At 42.4% G+C, this 20,744-nt stretch overlaps 2 protein-coding genes across 17 annotated transcripts in view; one reads left to right on the forward strand and one right to left on the reverse strand.

Moving 5' to 3' along the window:
- The window catches only part of PRR14L (proline rich 14 like), a 56,147-nt gene extending 47,184 nt beyond the window's left edge, over nucleotides 1-8,963 (reverse strand). The window contains exons 1-3 of one of the 6 annotated variants that reach the window (XM_035017442.1): nucleotides 8,040-8,251; nucleotides 6,941-7,063; nucleotides 320-845 (exon numbers count right to left, since the gene is read on the reverse strand). In XM_035017442.1, coding sequence (XP_034873333.1) covers nucleotides 320-793 — 474 coding nt within the window. In that variant the 5' untranslated portion in view covers nucleotides 794-845; nucleotides 6,941-7,063; nucleotides 8,040-8,251. The other 5 variants (XM_035017441.1, XM_035017444.1, XM_035017447.1 and 2 more) reach the window with 5 other exon arrangements.
- A 3,498-nt stretch (nucleotides 8,964-12,461) lies between these two features.
- The window catches only part of DEPDC5 (DEP domain containing 5, GATOR1 subcomplex subunit), a 122,378-nt gene continuing 114,095 nt past the window's right edge, over nucleotides 12,462-20,744 (forward strand). For 3 of the 11 annotated variants that reach the window (XM_035017450.1, XM_035017454.1, XM_035017457.1), the window contains exons 1-7: nucleotides 12,462-12,504; nucleotides 13,347-13,470; nucleotides 16,057-16,144; nucleotides 16,540-16,586; nucleotides 17,974-18,059; nucleotides 18,725-18,808; nucleotides 19,811-19,860. In XM_035017450.1, coding sequence (XP_034873341.1) covers nucleotides 13,413-13,470; nucleotides 16,057-16,144; nucleotides 16,540-16,586; nucleotides 17,974-18,059; nucleotides 18,725-18,808; nucleotides 19,811-19,860 — 413 coding nt within the window. In that variant the 5' untranslated portion in view covers nucleotides 12,462-12,504; nucleotides 13,347-13,412. The other 8 variants (XR_004681454.1, XM_035017453.1, XM_035017456.1 and 5 more) reach the window with 4 other exon arrangements.

Consider the following 20,744-nt stretch of genomic DNA (forward strand, 5'->3'; position numbering starts at 1 on the left):
GGAATGAGTGCCCATCATTTCTCAAAATCAGATGCAGAAATATCACATGACTACCATAAGACTCAACATTCCACATACAGTAGCTGCTTCTGAGAAGTGACACTTTTTCATTAGATAAGCACTTCCTCTCTTCAAGTGTCTGATGTGACACAAATGTTTTAAAAAATCATCAAAAGAAAGTTAACATCAAACTCAACATTTTCGAAATGTTTCAAGAACAAATCATAAGCTACCTGTCAGCATCTGTACTTTATCATGTGAAGTGTTACTCTGGAAAGCTGTCATTCACACTCATCTGAATTGAGATCTCATGCCTTACCTGACTTGGGCTGATCTTTTCTTCAGTAGCTGTGGAATGTTGATGTGGGTCTTCCTTTGCTCCCTCACAGGGGTCTCTTACAATTTCCGCCTGGTCCCCTTGATCTCTGAAGACCTTTAGCTCCATGCTCTTGGTTTTCTCTTCCCTATCCAAGATCCCAGAAGCCACAGAACCTCCTGCTGTGGAGTCCACCAGCCCACACCGCCCAGGCTCACCCCCATGATCCAAGGCGCCAGAAGTTTCTTCACAAAAACTTTCCGCACGAGTCCTCTGCAGCTCCAAGGGCACTGCCCTACTCTGACTTATAAGAGAGCTTGAGGCTCCAGGTTTTACATCTGGAATCACACTTGGCTCAGGGTCAGCATGAAGCTCTTTGGAGACACTCACAGGGAGTTCAGAGTATAATTCCTGTACCACGGCAGACATGGAGGAATCAAGTGGAACTGGCTGAGTCTCTACTCCGGATGACAGCATTAGGGCAGATGGAAGATTATGGAGTCAAGTCTTTTACATCAAATGGTTCACCCTGACACAAATCAAAGGAAGGGATAAAAGTTTAAAACCTTGCAGGGTAGAAGAAAGCTGTTTCAGCTAAAACTGGCTAAAATAAGGACAAAAAATTCCACCTCAATTGCTGACAACAATCTGGCACCAAAACATCCTCCTTAAAGACTGTGAATTAGTGGAAAAATAAATACCTTAAACCTTTAATAGACATCTGTCTAATCTCAATTCAAATACTGCCTTATGAACAATTCTCAATTTAAACCTGGAGGGCCAGCAAATGTAGATGAGAATAAGACATGTCTGAGCATCCAAGGATAGAAATGATGTAAATTAGAAGATAAAGATGATTTTCTACTTGTTTTCAGGGCATGAACCTTGCCTGTTTTGTTCATTGCTGTTATCCCCACTGCCTGGGAGAGGCGCTCGGCACATAGAAGGTACTCAGTAAATACTTGTGGAATAAACATATACTGAGGGATTCTGAGGAATTTGATATACTGACTTTTCCTCAAGAATAATTCTCTATGGGGGCGCCTGGGTGGCTCAGTTGGTTAAACGACTGCCTTCGGCTCAGGTCATGATCCTGGAGTCCCGGAATCGAGTCCCGCATCGGGCTCCCTGCTCGGCAGGGAGTCTGCTTCTCCCTCTGACCCTCCTCCCTCTCATGCTCTCTGTCTCTCATTCTCTCTCTCTCTCAAATAAATAAAATCTTAAAAAAAAAAAAAAAAAAAGAATAATTCTCTATGCAAGTTTAGAGACAACAGAATTCCATTCCTTTACTGCTTACCAAACACTTGAGCTGTGTCTACCCAGACTGGCACAAGACACTACTAAACCAGACCTTCAGCAGAATCCTCTCTTTTATTCAGTTTCCAAGTGCCTTCACAGACACAACTAATTTGATTCTCGCAACCCTGTGAGCAAAGTAGAGCAGCTATCACCATCCCGTTATAGATCCTAACATCACACTGAAGAGGTAAAAATGACCTGCCTAAAACATTACAGGGTTATCTGAGGGGGCGGGGTGGGGGGGGATACCCAAGGGGCTTCCAGTGTTGGGAATGTTCCACCTCTTGCACTGGATAGTGGAAACATGAGTTATTTGCTAAAATATGTATATTTGTTTAGTTCATAAAACTACATTATTAAAGTTAAAACATACACACACACACACACACACACAGCTAGGGAATGGTACACTTGGAACTAGGGTTTCCTGATTGGTAACCTTTCCATTTTAGCCTACCAAATGTGTGCAGTTTCCACAACAAAATCCACTTTGACCTAACCAAGGTGGAAACTGGTTAACCAAATAAGATACTACTTGCTTTCATTCTTGATGCTTTCCCTAATCCTAATAAAAGGAGAGAAAAGGTGAGAATTTTCTGGCAACTGAGTTTGTAACAAGGATTTACCTGAGGTATTGATGGCAAATCCCTTTGGCCAAAATACACACAGGAAAGGACAGTTCAGAAAGCCAGCAGATTTCTACTCCTACCACTTTCTAACATCCATCTTTTCCCAAAATAAACATACTACATACAAGCAAAATCCATTGTTGGCTACCCAACTGTTTTGACTATTGAGTTGTCTCACCTTTTCTCCACTGATCACATTCAGATTTCTGAGCAGGAGGGACTCTCCAATACACCATGTAAATCTTTACAATTCAGTTTCCTTGGACCCTGCGTTGGTGGTATAGTGGTGAGCATAGCTGCCTTCCAGTTTCCTTGGACCCTGTCTCTATTCCTGCCCTGATTTTCTGGGGGGGAGCCCATACGTCACTTATACAAAAGGCACTTGCTCTACCTCCAGGTCAAGAAGCACCTGCTCCTTGATTATTCATGGGTTTACAACCTTTCCTCCTTGCACAGAAGATCCCATCCATTGACATGTGCTATCAAGACTGAAGCTGGGGGCTGAGGCGGGACAGATGACAGGTCCTTTCACTTTGGACCATTCTGCCTTTCTTCTGGTTTTCCAACCTGTGGTGGATAGTTTACTTACGCACATTCCTATGCTTTCAAACTGGGTGTCCTTAATGTTTTGAAGGACTCTTCCCCAAAGGTAAAAGTATATAACATGACAGTACTAATTTAAATACTAGAAATTATAGGAAATCAGACTGTTGGTCCATTAAGTTTAGAGAACACAGGAAGGCTGATGAAAAAATCTGGATCCAAAAAAGCAGCAAGGAGAGAGAAACTGTTGTGTCCAGAAGTATGGTGAGAATCAAATGAGACACTTTCATAAATGGTGCTGACAAAAACGTATCCTTTCTGGAGCTACAATCTTCCCCTTTCTCCTCTAGTTCCTGGATATTTTTAGAGGCACTTTAGATTTTAGGCCACTTAGTGTCTGTGTGTGCATGTGGGGGTTAACAGCTAAAGTAGAATTACTATTGGATGCCAAAAAAGGGGAGGAGGTCCTCATTTTCATTTGGTTCAGTTTCCCTTTCCCAACAACAGATACAATCCAGTTTTTGGTTATCACACCACATACAGACCAGAAGAGTAAGTGCAGGAAAGGATACTGTAGAAGAGCAGGTTTGTTGATGGAGATCAGCTCCCTGGATCTCTTGCCACCACATGCTCAAGAGCTCCTCTCCCTTACCTGCCACTAAGGTATGAGTGTTCTCAAAAGTTTAATCCTTGACACGCCTCCCAGGCTTCACTTTTCAGATGATCTCATCGTTTTTGCAGTCTTTATATGTGGATGACTCAAAACTGTCCCTTTAAGTATAGGTGACCACACGAGCCAACAATTCCACTCCTAGGTATATATGCACAAAAACTAGTACACAAATGTTCAGAGCAGCACTATTCACAATAGCCAAAAAATGGAAACAGCTTATAAGGCCATCAACCGATGAATGGATAAACAATGCGGTACATCCGTACAATGGAATATCACTTGGCTGTAAAAAGGAAGGAAATACTGATTTGTGATAAAACATGGATGAACCTTGAAGATATTATGGTAAGTAAAACACACCAGTTACAAGGAACCATATAAGTTCTCATATATATAAAATAGCCAGAATAGGCAAATCTATGGAGTTGGGAAGTGAATTAGCGGTTCCTTAGTGAGAGCTGGAAAAACTGGAAGTGACTGCTAACAGAGTTTCTTTTGGGGGCAATAAAAATGTCCTAATATTGATTGTGGTGATGGTTACACAACTCTGTGACTATGCTAAAAACCACTAAATTGTACAATTTAAGTTGGTGAATTGTATGATATGCAAATTATATCTGAAAGCTGATTTAAAACAAAAACACCTGTCCCAGCCCCCATCTTTTCTCAAATTCCTGACCTATGTTTCATTTATAAGGGTGGTACCCCTCCCAAACTTCACATGTCTAAGATAGAACCCATTCAACCCAATGAATAATTGAGTCTTACTACATATAAACAGCTATTTGAGTAACGAAGATGAGTAAGATGTTCTCAGTAAACTTACATGTTTATTTTTTATCCTGTTGCCTCTCTCAGTAACAACACCCCCATTATTCTAGAGCTCAGACTTGAACCCCCAGAAACAACTACATCTGACCTTCCACCTGTTGTTCCATTAGCACTTGTAGCCCACGTACTCAACTCCCGCGGTGTCTCTAACAAATCCCACTCCTTTCCATCCCCATGGCCTTAATTCAAGATTTGTTCTAAACACAGGATCATGCACAAACACACATTTACTAAACAGATCTGCATCATGAAGAGGCAATATTAATAATCACATAGACTGGTTCCAGATATTCTTCAAGGAAAACAGTGCCGTTACATTTCTTATGCATGCCTCTGTGCTGTAAACTGGCATCGGTCAAAACAGATTTTTAAAGCTTTGGTTCCCCCCAAATAACTTCTAATTTTCAAAAGCCAAACACCTCTTGAATCTTCTATTTCGTAAAAATATAATTCTAAGAACTTTCAACCTGTAAAACAACTAAGCACATTGGCTGTTGAAACAAAACAGACTTCTCTCCTTTTCTCCTTGCCCCATCCTGGGTCCTCGAGTTTCTGAGCAGTATCTGCAGTTGAGTCACCCAGAACAGGGAGTACCTCGGCTGGAACCATCAGAGTTGAAGTAATATTTAGATGTAAGTCTAGAGCAGCAGATTAAAATTATTCTCAGCTCACTAGCTTGCACCACCAAACTCTTATTTTAGCCATCTATCAAAATATTGGTAATGGGGGCGCCTGGGTGGCTCACTCGTTAAGCGTCTGCCTTCGGCTCAGGTCATGATCCCAAGGTCCTGGGATCAAGTCCCACATTGGGCTCCCTGCTCGGCGGGAAGCCTGCTTCTCCCTCTCCCACTCCCCCTGCCTGTGTCCCCTCTCTCGCTGTGTCTCTCTCTGTCAAATAAATAAATAAAATCTTAAAAAAAAAAAATATTGGTAATGTTACAGACTGCAGGAACAGAACAAAATTTTAACAAGACATTCAAGTTCTTTAAATTTCTAAATACACTGGACCAATTAAAATGATGGTGTAGAGAAACATAACTCTACAAAGAAGGCTGCCTGGCATAGTTCATCAAACTAAACATCAAAACTCTTTAATTTTGGTAAAATATGAACATAGGAAAACTGTTTGAAAGAATGTAATCCAAATATTAACAGTATTACCCTGAGTGAGAAGATCACAAACAACTTATACGTTGTTACTTTTTTTTTTTACAGTAAATATGTATTTCTTCTGTTAAAACATTTTAAAAAATATTTTCCCAAGATCCAAATAGGAATAAAGAATAACTGGTAAGTGTATTAGCCCTTTATTTTTATCAGTATCTTTCCAAATGTCAGCTCTCTGCCTCAACCATAAAAATTTTTACATTAAAGCGTTAAGTAAACTTGAAGAGAAAACAGTGAGTTACATATGCTCATAAAATGAAGACAGGGATTTATAGCTTAATCCTTACTAATGACTTATAACCAACCTACTGGGTGAGCACAGTGGATAAATATCTAGTTTGAGGTATAAGCAAAAAATAAATCATAGATTCACAAACAACTCTTACAACTGCTACTGGCTTGTCATCTTTACCATGACACAAATGAGAATTAGATTGTTTAGGAAATGGACTTATCCCTGAAAAAAGACCCATATTTGTACGGAGTATGCAGTAAAGTTATCCCAATAAAAGAAGAAATTCTTTTGAATTGAGAACAATCATCTCAAAACCTTTCTATGTCAAATCCAACAGCGGTGCTGGGAAGCAATCTAGTTGCTAGTCTCCGAATTGAGAGACCAGGGTCCCTATCCTGCTGGCTGTTATGGCCTTGAATGTGTCACTTAACTTTCCTGGGCTTGTTTTTCACATGTAAAAAGAACAAGTTAAACAAAATAATCTCAAAGGGTCCTGCCGCCCATAAACATCCCATGACCCTAAATGATAACTTTTCGGGGCGCCTGGGTGGGACTTTGTTAAGTGTCTGCCTTCAGCTCAGGTCATGATCCCAGGGTCCTGGGATCAAGCCCTGCATCAGGCTCCCTGCTCAGCAGGAAGCCTCCTTCTCCCTCTCCCACTCCCCCTGCTGTGTTCTCTCTCTCGCTGTGTCTCTCTCTGTTAAATAAACGTTTTAAAAAAAAATTTAAAAAATGGTAACTTTTTTATTTCTCTTTGTTTCTCAAAGTACATCTATAGATACCAATAATGGTGGTAGAGTTCCAACTAAGCCCCACTGCAGACACTCAGGGCATAGGAGGTAATTTAAGAACACTTTATACACAAAAAAGATGGAAAGCTTTTTCTTAGTGGCAGTGTTAATTCCTATCCTACCAAATAACAAAAACATGAAAAAAAGAAAATATAGTGCTGCAGTTCTCAATCTCATTAGAATACATTTTATAATACTACAAATTTGACAAAGTGGCCCTTTCAGCTTAGTAGTTCAAGCACTCCCTAAAACAAAAGTTCTGGGGGTACAAAGTTTACAGCAATGAGTAAAATGTAGAAAAAAGAATCAAACAAAGAAAACAGCAGAACAGAAAACCATGTGCCCAATAATCCCCAGTCTGAAGGTCTTTAATTCCAAAGCAAAAGGGCTGCTCAAAATGAAGAACAGTTAGTAACACCGGGTGCTGCCACACTTGTGTCAAGGGACAATACTCACAAAATCGATCAGGCCCTCAGAAGTTCACAACACTCCTTTCACCTTGAGAAAGGGGCTTTCTTTTCCAAGATTCGGACACTGTAGCCAATGCCTCCATGAGGGCATTCGGAGAAGGGGCCTCTTCTTGAGGGACAGAGAAAGAAGAATCTTTTAACAAGATCTCTAGACAAACAGAAAGTCGGGTAGGGAAGTCTATATACTAAACAGGGCCCAGCTCTTCAACATGGAGTGTGCAGGAAATCTCAAAAGCATCAAGCACTGTTTCCTTTTTCCTTCCTTTATTAGCATGCAGAAAAAGGATCCCTCTGTCTCCACATGGGGAGTGAAACAGCGAAAATGCTCCTGATTTCTGACAAAGGCTTTCTGCATAAAAGATTTTCATTTCTTTTTCAAAGGAAGAAGAGAAGGAAACCATCTGTGCCACTCTAAATACACGGCAGGAAAGAGTCCTCCTCTCAAAGGTACAGAGCCTTATTTTTCTTGGGAGAGAAAAAAAGAAGTTGGAAGCTCCCTCTTTGAGGAGGGGGAGGTGTGCAGATAGCAGGAAGCTTTTTAATCACTACAGCAGGTAGGGGGAGTGGGAGAGGATATCTCTAACCAGTCAGGAAGAAGTGATAGCTTCTGTGGACAAAGGGAAGGCTGGCTTTTAGTATCAGCCCTCCCTCCCTCTTGGACTATAGACCTGTTTCCAAAAACAAAGTCTTTTCTCTTGATCATTCTGAGGCCCTCTTTTGTTAATTTGGGGAGCATGGAAGAATCTAAAGGGAGTAAATATGCCTTTCTCCACCCCAGGGTGGGTAAAAGTCTCCTTTCCAGTGAGAAAGGATGGGTTGAACACCTGTGATGTGGGGGTGGGGATGGGAGGAGGCATGCATGGAAAAATGTGGGTCTCTATGGAAGATAACTAGTTTTCTTTCTTTAAAAACAACAAAAACAGCAGCAGCAAATTAAGTAACAATGACAGCAACAATTTACCAAAAGCTTACTAATGTCCTAAGCACTTACACAAATTCTCCCTTAGCCCTCAAGACAATGCTCTACAAAGAGGACCCAAATTAGAGATGGGCTAATTGAGACTCAGAAAGGTTAAACAACTAACCAAGGTCACGAAGATGGGAAGTGGGAGACAGACTTGCAACTACCACATTCCAGACGCCATGCTCTTAACTGTGCAAGGGAAAGGAGCTCATTGCACACCAAGAGACTTGAGGGAAGAGAAGCGAGGCTCCGTCGGTGGACATGATTGGGGGTGGGGGGGAAGAGACTGACTTCTAATACCACACAGAAAATTCAGGGTCTTCCTCTTTATATCTAGGGGTAAAGGTGAAAAATAAAAGAAAGAAGGTAAGTCTCTCTTTTACAGGAAAGGAAGACCCCCCCCCCCAACACTTTTGGGCAAGTTGAGTCTCGCTCTTCATCTGGGGAGCGCTGAGCAAATCGGGGGAAAGGTCTTGTTGAGGGGCTATCTACTACCCCTCCTATTGAAATAAGTTTAGAATCGCCCTCTCACACCCCGGGAGCGGGTATCGCGCCGCTGACAAACGCACAGGAGCTGGGGAAGAGCGTACGCCCACAACAAGGGGCGTCGCCCTCCTCAAGAAGTTGGGGGTCCCCCGCCGTATCGAGGTTGAAGAGTATCTCTCCCCCGTCGGAGCCATGACTTGGAGAAGCCGTTTCCCCCTCGCGACGCGGGGCCTGGTCTCCTCCCTCTCCCCCGGTCGTTCCGCCGCCCGCAGAGCAGCCTCCGTTCCCTTCAGCGCCCCAAGAGGGAGGGAGCCCCGGGCTCCCCCTCACCCTTCAACGCCAGGCGGAGGGTCCCCTCAGGGTGGAGTGGGGCGGGGCGGCTGCGCCCGAAGCCTTCCCGCCCCCGGCCTCTTACCCCGAGGCCTGCTCCGCGGCCAGCGCTCGCCCCGCCAGCTCGGCCTTTGAAGCCGCAGCCCCGTCGCCGCCAAAGCTACCTGAGCCTACCGAGCCGAGAGAGCCCGGGGGCGCTCCAGCCGCCACCTCCTCTTCGTCTCTATGGTTTTCTTCCTCCTCGAGCCCCCCCCACCCCCACCCGCACTTCCTCATCCGGGGCCCGAGCCAGCCATGCGGGCTCACCCAAGTCCCGCCCCCGCATGGCGCGCGCGCAATCCTAGGGGCGGCCCTTCCCGCGTCCAGCCTCCGGCCCTGGGCGGGCCCTAGCAGCCCTCTGCCCCGCCCCCGCGGTTCGGATTCTTAAAGGGGAACACACGTTTTGCCCCAGCACTTATTGAACCATAGGGCCCATTGTCTCCACTGCTGCTACCCTGGTCCAGTCCACTATTTTCCTGGCCCGAATGGCTGCAATTCTAGGGGACTCTCTCTGGCAGCCCAGGAGATATTTTTATAATTTGAATCAGTGTGTTAGGTCATGTCAGTGCCCTGCTCCTTTTAATCACACTGACCACTAAATCTAAAAGGCACCTCTGCCTCCAGTCCTGAAAGGCATCTTGTTTTAATATCTTCAAGGCTTAAACACTGGCTGAAATTGTCACGTTGCATCTATTTATTGATTAGTTCATCATATGTCCCTTCCCATGCTTGTTCATCATTCTGTGGTCAGCACCTAGCATGGTGTTGGGCACAAGTAAACATTCAACAGACATTTGAAGGAAGGAAACAAGGTTTATTCAAAAGGGAATCAAAAGAGCACCTGGGTGGCTCAGGCGGTTAAGTGTGCAACTTTCGATTTTGGCTCAGGTCATGATCTCAGGGTCCTGGGATTGAGACTGTGTTGCGCCCCATTTGGGGCTCTGTGCTTGGTGGGGAATCTGCTTGAGATTCTCTCTCCCTTTCCCTCTGCCCCTTCCTCCTGCTTGCATGCACTCTCTTTCAGATAAATATTTAAAAAGGGGGGGGGGTGTGAATTAAGGAAGTTCAGAGAATAGAGTCAACTTGATCCAAATCACACAGCCTTGTATTAAACACAGAAATCTGTTGCTTTTTGGACCTTATCAATCTGGCTGACTATAGAACTAGAGGTTTGGAGGTTTATGGGAGATTTTAATTCTCTCTTCTCTGATCAGGATATCTTTGAGCCAGTCAACATGTGAACCATTTTGGCCAAGATAGTGGTTTTCCCACTTTTGGTCAGGGCGGGAGGTATATAAACCCAAATGCCAGCCCTATTATTCTACAGCCTGTGAATGCATAGATCATCTGTATATGTGTACAATTCATACATAGGCTACTACAGATGGTACTGGGATGATTTAACTAGAAATTCACTTTAAAACATTTCTACATTTACAGTATCCACATTGTCCAGTTCTTTCTCAGGCAACTACCTGCCTATAGAAGGGGATCTGAGAAACCCAGTATTACTGGTTTGTCTTTTTGCCTCAGGCTCTAGCATGACTGCCCAGCACCATTGTTGATCTTGTCTTCATTTTATTTTAAAATATTTATTTATTTATTTATTTATTTAAGGGGGTAGGGGCAAAGGGAGAGAGAGAGAGAATCCTCAAGCAGACTCCCCTCTGAGTACGGAGCCTGACACAGGGCTCAATCCCACAACCCTGAGATCATTACCTGAGCTGAAGTCAAGAGTTGGATGCCCAACTGACTGAGCCACCCAAGAGCCCTGATCTCGTGTTTTTTTTTTTAATGTGATATTTTGTTAATAGTGGATTTTTGTATTAATTTTTATTTTAAAAAATTATTTTTAAATATTATCTTGTTCCCTGAGCTTTTTTGACATCTCCTTAATATTTTGTGCCCTAATATTTTGTGCCCCACTAAAGACCTAATGTAACATGTCCCTCATTTCATTTGGTCCTCAAACACTTTCTGAACAAGGAAATACATGTACTTCTTATTTCCATCTGACAAGGGAGAAAATTGAGAAAAGAGAATTTGGTGCAAAGCCACGCTGCCAAAAACAGGCTATTGTGCAGGTGGTTGTAGCACAGCAATCTTAGAATCAAGGATCCCCTAGACTAGATCCCCAGTTCAGGAACTAACTGCTCCAGCCGTCACTAACCTTGACCAGCCTTTGACAATTTTTTAAAAGCTCAAAACCTATCAAGGTTTTTGTTTTTTGTTTTTTAAGATTTATTTGTTTATTTGACAGAGAGAGAGCACAAGTAGGCAGAGCGGCAGGCAGAGGGAGAGGGAGAAGCAGGCTCCTCACTGAGAGGAGAGCCTGATGAGGGTCTGGATCCCGTATCAGGACCTGAATTGAAGGCAGACGCTAAGCAACTGAGCCACCCAGGCGCTCCCTGTCAAGGTTTCTTACAAGTTTTTGCCAAATTAAAAAGTGAAATATTTGCAGTTCTAAGATAGGACACCAATTACAGACATCTCTCAGGAGATGTAATCAAATTTCCTTGAGGGCCAGGGAGAAAGAATCCCGTTAGTCCCCCTGGAATGGAAGGACTTCCTACCAGCCACTGCTGCTAACAAAACAGTCAGGGGGATCTGAATGTGTCCCCTGAATTAGCAACATTAAAATCTTTTATAGTTAACATTTTATCACTGAAAGTTTTTGTAACTGTTGCGGTCTACTTGATTACATGTTCTTACTTTTATAAAAAATTACAATTATTTTATAGGTTTTAAACTTCTGAATCCTAAAGTAAAAGTATGGATGCTTAAGGAAGCTCTTGTCTTCAGCCCTCCCCTCCCCTGCCTTCGCCCACTCCCGTCTCCTTTGTGGTATGCGTTTTTTTCTTTAAACATTCAGAAAATTTCCAAAAACCGTAAGTCAATTAGATGGAGCTGGCAACTTGTCAGGAGCCCTTGGCGAGTTTCTGGCACAGCCCACATAGCTTTGATTTTCTTCTTGAGGACTGAAAGATGTCCTGACAGGGGCTTAGGCTGAGCTCCTGGGTGTATGGAGGATGCTGGTTAAAAGCTCAGCCTTCAGAGCCCAGTTAGACTCGACTGGGACAGGATCCATCCTTGCTTCCTTCTGAGGACTTTCGTGTCCCCTGCCTGTTTACCTTTTGTGAAATACAACAGTACCTGCCACCTAATAGGGATGTGACCATTTCATAAGGATGTCTGTGAAAGTTACGGTAGCTATTATTATAACCAGGGAGGAACGGAATTCATTTGGGGTTTCGAGGGATTTGAAAAGCACACCTCAAAGTGAAAACTTCCCAGCAGGGTCCATCGCACTAAGTCGCAAGTGCTCAGCCCTTTGCATTTTACAAATGCGGAAACTATTTTGTGCTTCTCAGTAGCCCCGTGAGACCAGGCGAGGGTCCACAACTTCGTTTACAGATTCGGGGAGACTCGCCTGAGTTTGCCCTGTTGGGGGATCACTAAATCGGAAACAAAGCTTTTGGGCATGGATCTATCTGAGAATGTGTGGGAAGCAAAGGATTTCCTTTCTGCCGTCGGGCCAGCGAGCGGGAAACGTAGCGGACAGCTGGAGCTAGAGGCCACAGGCGACGCCCCGCCCCTGGCGGGAGCCCCGGATGGGGAAGTGGAGCGGACACCGAGATGAGGCGGAGGCCGGGCCAGAGCGGCCCGGGGCGTGTGGGCGGGAAGGGGGCGGGGCCGCGGGGCGGAGCCACCGGAGCTGCGCGGGTTCTCAGGTGAGCACTCTGTGGCTGGGGCGGGCCGGCAGGAGCTTTGAGCTTGGGCACGGAAGCCGCGAGGGCTGTGGGGGCGAGGGCGGGGCGTCCAGAGGAGGCGCGGGGGACCTCGGGAGGGTCCGGCCCTCGGAGCCCCGGCCTGAAGAGGGAAGGGGCTCCCGAGCTGCGGGTGAGTGGGGCTGCTCGCCGGGCCCGGGCTTGTGGAGTATGAGGGAGGGGGTGGTGGCCCAGGTTCGAGTCCTGACCCCACTCCCCATCCTGCTGTGTGATCTTAGACAAGTCTCCGTGCCTCTCTGAGCTTTAGTGGCCGCAGCTGTGAAATGAGGGTGGGGAGGAGGAGCCGCTGAGAGTTTGTACAGATGGACGTTCAGGGAACGAAGCGCTGCCTCCCTCCTGTTTATCCTCTCCTTGCCCAGGAAACTGACCGCGAAACGTGAACGGTGGGAGTGTCTCAGTGTCTGAGTGACCTTGGGCAAGTCCCTTGCTCTGGCCCACCCTTTCTTTATCTACAAAATGAGTGCGCTAACCTCTTTCAAGATCTCTTTAGTATTTGGGTGTTATTGCTTTAGTTAGAGACAAGGCAGTGAGTGCCCAATTTAATACAGGTTTTCCCTTTAGGGTGTGATAGAATATCTTCTTGGAGGTTGGAACAGACCCTGGCCCAAATTCCCTTTAGTTCCCAGATTCTGTTTTGTCCTCTAACCCTCCTTGTAATTGGAGGAGTGATTTCATCCAAGGGTTGGTGCTACCTCTCCTCTGAACAATACCAGTATATTTAATGGCCTAAAATCAAAGAGCAATTGCAAGGAAAAGTCTGACATTCTAGCCTTTTTGTGTTTCAGTGGCAGAGAGGCAAGATGACTTCTCTCCCCCAAGCTTGGAACAGCTGAAGGAAACAACAGTACAAGATGAGAACAACAAAGGTCTACAAACTCGTCATCCACAAGAAGGGCTTTGGGGGCAGTGGTCAGTATTGATTGATCTTTGGGGGTTGTGTAAATTGGCTGAGGTTCTTGGTGTGTGCAGTGCCTTGAAAATGACACACTGACTCATGTGACAATAGAGGCTAGAGGCAACTTAACTGAGTGAAGCAGCAAGTATAATATAGTTGCAGGGAGGGCAGTAGCACCAGAGAGCAGAGGCCCCTCCTAAAAGCATTTGTATTCTGACTTTTAAGGAACACTGTGAGTGTTGCCAGTCTACTACCTTTCATTTATTTGTATTTTATATTACATGTTTATTGCATACGTCTTATAAAATTGTAGTCTGCACTGGTTTGGCAGATAAAAGAAACTTACATTACATGAGAGCAGTAGTAGATACACATTAGACAGGTATGATCAAAGCATGAAACTTTGCCTGGCTTGGAGGCATAGTGAGAAGGAGCGGGACAAAGCATATTGTTCTGTACTAAACCAGATTTTTCAACTCTGCCTCTAACTTTCCCTGTGACCTCAGGCAAGCCCCTAGTTTACCTTATCTACAACTTCAAGCACATTAGAAAGTTTCTCTGTTTTTCTTAGTACCTTGGGTCTATAAATCTGAAGAATAGGATGGCAATTAGTAATATGATTTGATTTTTCTTTTTGTAAAGGAATAATTTTCCTTTTTGTCCTAACAGTCTTATTTGCTTCAGAAATTGGAATTAACAACATAATGAGTCTTTTTAAAATTGTATTTTACTTTGGATTTGCTCTTGTATATGTGTAAGCCTCCCAAGGGCAAGGACTCCCCAAAAGGGAAAACACTAGTTTCGATATCATAAAGTTTGTGAGGATTGAGTAAGATGATGTATGTAAAGTATTTAGTAGAGTACCAGGTTCAGTGCTACTCAGTAAATATAACCATTATAATTACCAGGACAAGGATATACCAGGCATTGCTATATTTAAAACACAATTTCTGCTAAAATGCACAGTCTCTTGTTAATAGTAGACTTTGTATGCAGTTGATGCCACCTGAACATTTGTGGGGTAGAATTGAGTAGACAACAGAAATAACTTTTTTTTTAAGATTTTATTTATTTATTTGACGGGGAGAGACACAGCGAGAGAAGGAACACAAGCAGGGGGAGTGGGAGAGGGAGAAGTAGGCTTCCTGCGGAGCAGGGAGCCTGATGCGGGGCTCGATCCCAGGACCCTGGGATCATGACCTGAGCGGAAGGCAGACTCTGCTTAACTGACTGAGCCACCCAGGTGCCCCAGAAATAACTTTTGACAGAGGGAAGGATGCAAGGATATAGTATATACAGTGTATATACAATGTATACAAGTCTACTTTTTCATGTGTATAAAACAAAGATAGGTGCTATACTGTCTCCTGTAGGACTTTAAATAAAAACACATCAAACAAAATTAGGTGCGCATCTGTGCTAAACATAAAGGTTATGAATATGACAAGGTCCCTTGTCCCTAAGGAGCTTTTAGCTTGATGAGACAGATATGTAAAAAGGAAATGGTAAAATGAAACAGTGGAATTTGTGCTCAGGGAGTTTAATTCAGACTATGGAAGTTAGGGGAAGGCATCATAGAGGATTTGGCATAAAACTGTCAATGGAAGCAATATACCAAATAAAATTTGGGATTAACCCAGTGCTTTGCTTTCCTAGGCTGAGCTTTTGTTGGGTCTGATTATATTTGAAATTTAGATATACTTATGTGTCATGGTTTTAGCATAATTAAAGGCTGTATCTTTCCCTCAAAATTAAGACAAAAAAAAAATCACTCCCTCTTTATGGTTCTGAGTTTGTTATATATGAAAGCGTTCTCCCCACCCCCAGTGAAGGTGGGGGTGGGAGTAGATAAACATATGAAACTATGTCCTCCCTATATTTTAAGAGTCTCACATACCATGTGAACTGGTATCCAAAGTTTTTCCCTAATCAAGTGCTGCCTTCCAAAATCTAGGGCATTTTACTTGGCTTGTGGGTTTTTTGTTTTGTTTTGTTTTGTTTTTTTATGACATATGAGAGGTGGTGGGCTTTAAGCAGAAGGAATCCTGGGCTAGTAATCAGTCCTGGCTCTTATTAGCTGTTTACCCTTAGGCAAGTCACTTTATCACCTAGGTCATTTCTTCACTTCTGTTAGATCCAAAGATTTATTGTGAGGATCACATTATGACAGTATTTTTGGAAATTCTTTGAACACTATAAATATCAGGGATGGTGCTGCATTTGTGGGACTCAGGCTGTTTTGTTCCTGGGATACGCCAGGTATGTGATAATTTGAGGGAGTAAAGTGTTAATCCCAGAGGTTTAAGTTCCAGAGAGCAAGGGCTGCTTTTTCCCTGGGATCAGTGGGGTGGTAGTAGAAAGAACATGGGCTCTGAAGACAAAGGTCCCGAACACTGTCCAACTCAGCTACTCACTAGCTTTGTGTCTCTGTGTGAATCCTTTAGTTCATCTGAATTGTGATTTAAAATGGAACCTCATCTTCGAGATGGGGTAGTAATACTAACCTGATGAGGTCATGAGGACCCAACATGAGAATGTATACCACAACCTGTCGCCCAGTGAGTCTGTTTTCTGCTTGAGATTGCTAAATTGTCTTTCAGATGATGAGCTAGTCATGAACCCTAAAGTGTTTCCTCACATCAAGCTTGGAGACATTGTGGAGATTGCTCACCCCAATGATGAATACAGGTAAACATCTCATTAGGATCAAGGGAACTAACTGGGCAGCCTGTTGTTGTCAAGTATTTTGTTTAAGGGGCTTCCAGGGCAGGACAGCTCTTAGCCTTTACATAAAACTGTTTCTGTCCTCTAGGATTTGGTAAACCAATAATCTTTTAAAAAGTAGTCTATTCTTTTTGTTTTTAAAGTCAAGATGACAACTCTGTGAGAAATTGTGTAGCATTTAGCCATTTCTGGAGGGCAAGTGCAGAGTTTCTTTGTTTCTAAGAGAACCTCCCCCCCCCCCTTGTTGTGCTGTAGGTTACAATATATCCAGAGGGATCTGTTTGCCTTTTGTAGGGGGTGAAGAAAGCTGGTTAATTACAGCTTACAGCACCCCATCTCTTTGTTGCTTTCTCCCCCAGCCCTCTGCTTTTGCAGGTCAAGTCACTTAAGGAAGATCTACAGAAAGGTAAGAATTTCACCTCTCTTCTCTAAGGCTTTTGTTTTTACGCTTAGAGAAACTGTTCCAGAAACGGTAAGGAAAGTCTCTTCATAATCTCAGGGAATGAGGGCATAGTACTTCTTTCCTTGTCAAAATGTGTTCGCCTAAAAAAATTGTCAGATTTCAAAACTGCCAAGGAATCGCATTTGTCAGCATCCTAAGGGCACTGAAGAAACCATCTTTATTGTCAGGAGGAAAGTTAACCTGACTAGGTGAAGCTTTATTCTTAATTCAAGAAAAAAAAAATTTGGCAAAGTGTGCTTTCCTAAATATTGTATTTTTTCACAAGATGTTTGTTAAGTACCTACTCTGGGTGAGAGAGGGTAAAGAAACATACTGATGATTACCTATCACAAATGTAAGGCACTGTACAAGGAGCTTTTTGTAATGTCTCTTTCTTTTTATCTTCCCACACAACTCTTGATTGAGGGATGCGACTTAGTGTCACCGAGGTGAATTGGCTTGCTCGATGTCAGTAAGTGGGGGAGCCAGAGCAGCCATTCTACTTACTCATTCTGGATCAGATCCTTTCTTTTTTCCTCTAATGAGTGTACCATGCTGTTCAAGGAACCAAAATGTTAATTGATAGCAAATTAGGTAATTCCTTAAATAGTACTTAAAAGAAGATTCTGGTTTGCTCTAAAGGACTGTGATATCCACTACTTTTATAATTCAGTATGATGTGGAAGCACTTTATAAAACCCAAATCCTAAGAGTTTCCTCCTCCTCCTCACCACCCCATCTCCTGCCATCTGGTATGTTTCTTACTTACCAGATGTAAGGGCTCATTGAAAAGTTTGTTTCTCCCTTAACTATCTCAGCTACTTTCATTCCAAACGAGAAATGATCTCCTTCCTTTTCTGAATTTTCACAGTTCTTTGAACTTTTTTATATTGCTCCTTAATTTCTTTATTTTTCCTCTCTCTCATTTTTTAATTGCTGAAGGCTCAGGTCTTATTTCACATGCTTGTTTCACCTAAAAAGCAGAACATTCTAAGCTTTAAGATGTTGGAAGGCAGAGACTGTTTCTTGCCCATGGCCAAGGATCATTTGTGTTGCTTGTCAAATGACTGTTTATAGATTAGAATATATTTACCTTGGGGGCACCTGGGTGGCTCAGTTGGTTAAGTAACTGCCTTCAGCTCAGGTCATGATCCTGGAGTCCCGGGATCGAGTCCCACATCAGGCTCCCTGCTCAGCAGGGAGTCTGCTTCTCCCTCTGACCCTCCCGCCTCTCACGCTCTCTGTCTCTCTCTCAAATAAATAAAAAAATCTTAAAAAAAAAGAAAATATATGTATATATTTACCTTCTTTTTCAGAGTATGTTCTCTGATCCAGATTTCTTCTGTTTCAGAAACTATTAGTGTGGACCAGACTGTGACTCAAGTGTTCCGACTAAGACCTTATCAAGATGTTTATGTGAATGTTGTAGACCCTAAGGTATGTCTTTGCTCTGGACTTGAATATCTTTTGGGGAATGATTAATACTGTTCCTAAAAGGTTAGGTCTTTAAGGAAATAATGAGTTATGTAAGTATAGTGTTGGACTTTTAAATATGTGGTCATATATAGGTCACTTAGATTATAGGTATTACATAGGTTGCATTTAAAGCCCTCACCCTTTTTTAAAAGCTTTCCTCAAAAGATTCTTTATATATAGGTACATGTCAAGCTCAATGTAAAATTTTCTATTAAAATACTATAATTTCTCTAGGTGTTCTCCTTTTTTTTCTGAGTTGAGAAATGGTGCTGTAATAGGTAAAAATCATTGTCTAAAAGGTATCATTGACATTATCTAGAGAAATAAAGCACAGAGCTCAATGTCCTATGTATGTGCCAGAATCAAGACTAAACACAGAATTATTACTTTGGTACTTTTTGCACTTAGTCATGATCCAGCTGCTGTAGCATCTGTTGTAGACTTACCATCTGTACTCAAAAGCCTTTTCTGGCAGGATGAAATGCTATGTGTCGGTGTTCAGTTATCAAATGTTCTTCTAGTAGTTTTCTTGTTTGCTAAAAGGTTTCTGCATGGTGAGTGTGCATTATCTTAAGATGAAGTGTGGCAGAGTAACGCAGAGAGATATATTTGATTATCCCTTTTAGGATGTGACCCTTGACCTAGTGGAATTAACCTTTAAGGATCAATATATTGGCCGTGGGGATATGTGGCGATTAAAGAAAAGTTTGGTAAGATGTGATTAAAAAAAAAAAAAGTCTCTTACTTTTCCTGTTATATTAATCCATTTTCCTTGTAGAGATTTAGTAGGGAGAAGGGTATAAAATCATTTCTAATTCCAGCATCACAGATAATTATTGTAAACCCTTTGTGTATCTTCTTCCATTCTCTTTGTAGTTTTTTTGAGCTTTGTTTTGCTTGTTTATAGATTTTTACTCCACATTTTTGGTTAGAACGGGAAATTATAATATTATTTTACATTTGAATGGAACTTTAGCTTTCACATGTTCCTGTCACCTCCCCATGGACAGGTATTTATTACTCTTCATTTATGTGAAAATTGAGATTGAGAGGATAAGCGATTACTCAAGACTAAAAAGCTATAGTCAGCAGTGGACACCGCGCTAGAACCCAGATCTTGTCGCTTCCCAGTTAGACTGCTTTTTGCCGTACCCTTCTCCCATTTTCCTGATTTATTTATTTTGAATTAACATTTTCTACTTAAAATGATCAGTTCATTGTGAGCTGGTGCTGAAAATTTTTCTTATTGGGCATTTTGAGCATTATGAAGCAACAAATTGTAGGTAGAATTTCCATACAGTGTATATTTTCAGAAAAAAATATGTTTGCTCATTTTGTATTGGTTGGGGGAGGGTTCCATTCTATAAAACGAGAGCTAAAATGATAAATAAATGTGTAATTAAATGAGTATGTAAATATAGAAATGTATGCAAATGTATGTGAAGATAAACATGTTAGTGAAGCTGGGCACTTATTTTCCATCTGGTCTTTATTATTGTCTATACTTGTCACACTCTTAAGAACCTACTGTTATACCTGCCCCAGCAGGTTTGCCTATGGGATAAATCTATTACTCCCTTGTTAATTGAACCTTGGGTTGTTAGAAGAAATTAGAAAGGCAGGAAACTTTCTTTGTGACCTTTTATGTCCTTGATGTGTTGTTGAATCTCATATCCTCTCTCTCTCTCTGTCTGTTTCTCTATCTTCCTTAGGTCAGCACATGTGCCTATATCACTCAGAAGGTGGAATTTGCTGGCATCAGGTAGATATTACATCACTCTTGACTTACCAGCTAATACCTGGGAGTAGGATCTAGTGCAGTAACTGGGCTACATACAGCATTTGAGGCATGTGGATGTACATATAATAAAATATACGATAGCTTAAAAGGTTAGATTGTAATAAATAAATACATAAAAGGTTAGACTGTTGTTGCTAAAACAAACCAAAAAATCCCAAATGGACTATAGTAGTTTTAAGATGAGTGGAAGTTGCTGAAGCTACATGGTATTCTGTAGCAAAGGAAGCATAGCTTCATAATTTTAGAACTAGAAAAAGCCTTAGATGAATGTATTTAATCAAACCTTCTCGTTTTACAGATTAAGAAACATGCTTGGAGATACAAAATGACTAGCCCAGTAGTTCCTGATTTGCTGCCTTTTTAACCATATTGTACTGCCTTTGATTTATTAAAATAATTCCTAAATTTCAGTTTGTAAAGAAGAGAGAGAAAGGGACTTTTTGAAAGCCCTTTTAATTCAAAAAGCACAGGGTCCACAGAGTAAGGCCTTCAAACAGTGCAAAAAGGTGTATAATGAAAAACAAATCCTTCTCCTTAGAAGAAATGGTTTCTTACCTGAAATTTATTATGTATAACACAAGCATGTTTACATCTGGTTAACTCACCTTTTTTTTTTTTTTTTTTTAAGATTTTATTTATTTTAGAGAGAGAGCTCATGAGTGAGCGAGTGGGGGCAGGAGAGGGAGCAAGAGAATATTGAGCAGAGTCCATGCTGAGCATGGAGCCCAAAGTGGGGCTCGATCCCAGGACCCCGAGACCATGACCTGAGCCAGAATCAAGAGTCGGACACTCAACCAACTGAGCCACCCAGGTGCCCCTGGTAGACTCATTTTTAATGGCACTAG

This window comes from Mirounga leonina, unplaced genomic scaffold, assembly GCF_011800145.1.
Source record: "Mirounga leonina isolate KUSES-001 unplaced genomic scaffold, KU_Mleo_1.0 Mir_171, whole genome shotgun sequence".
In the NCBI taxonomy this organism is placed as follows: domain Eukaryota; kingdom Metazoa; phylum Chordata; class Mammalia; order Carnivora; family Phocidae; genus Mirounga; species Mirounga leonina.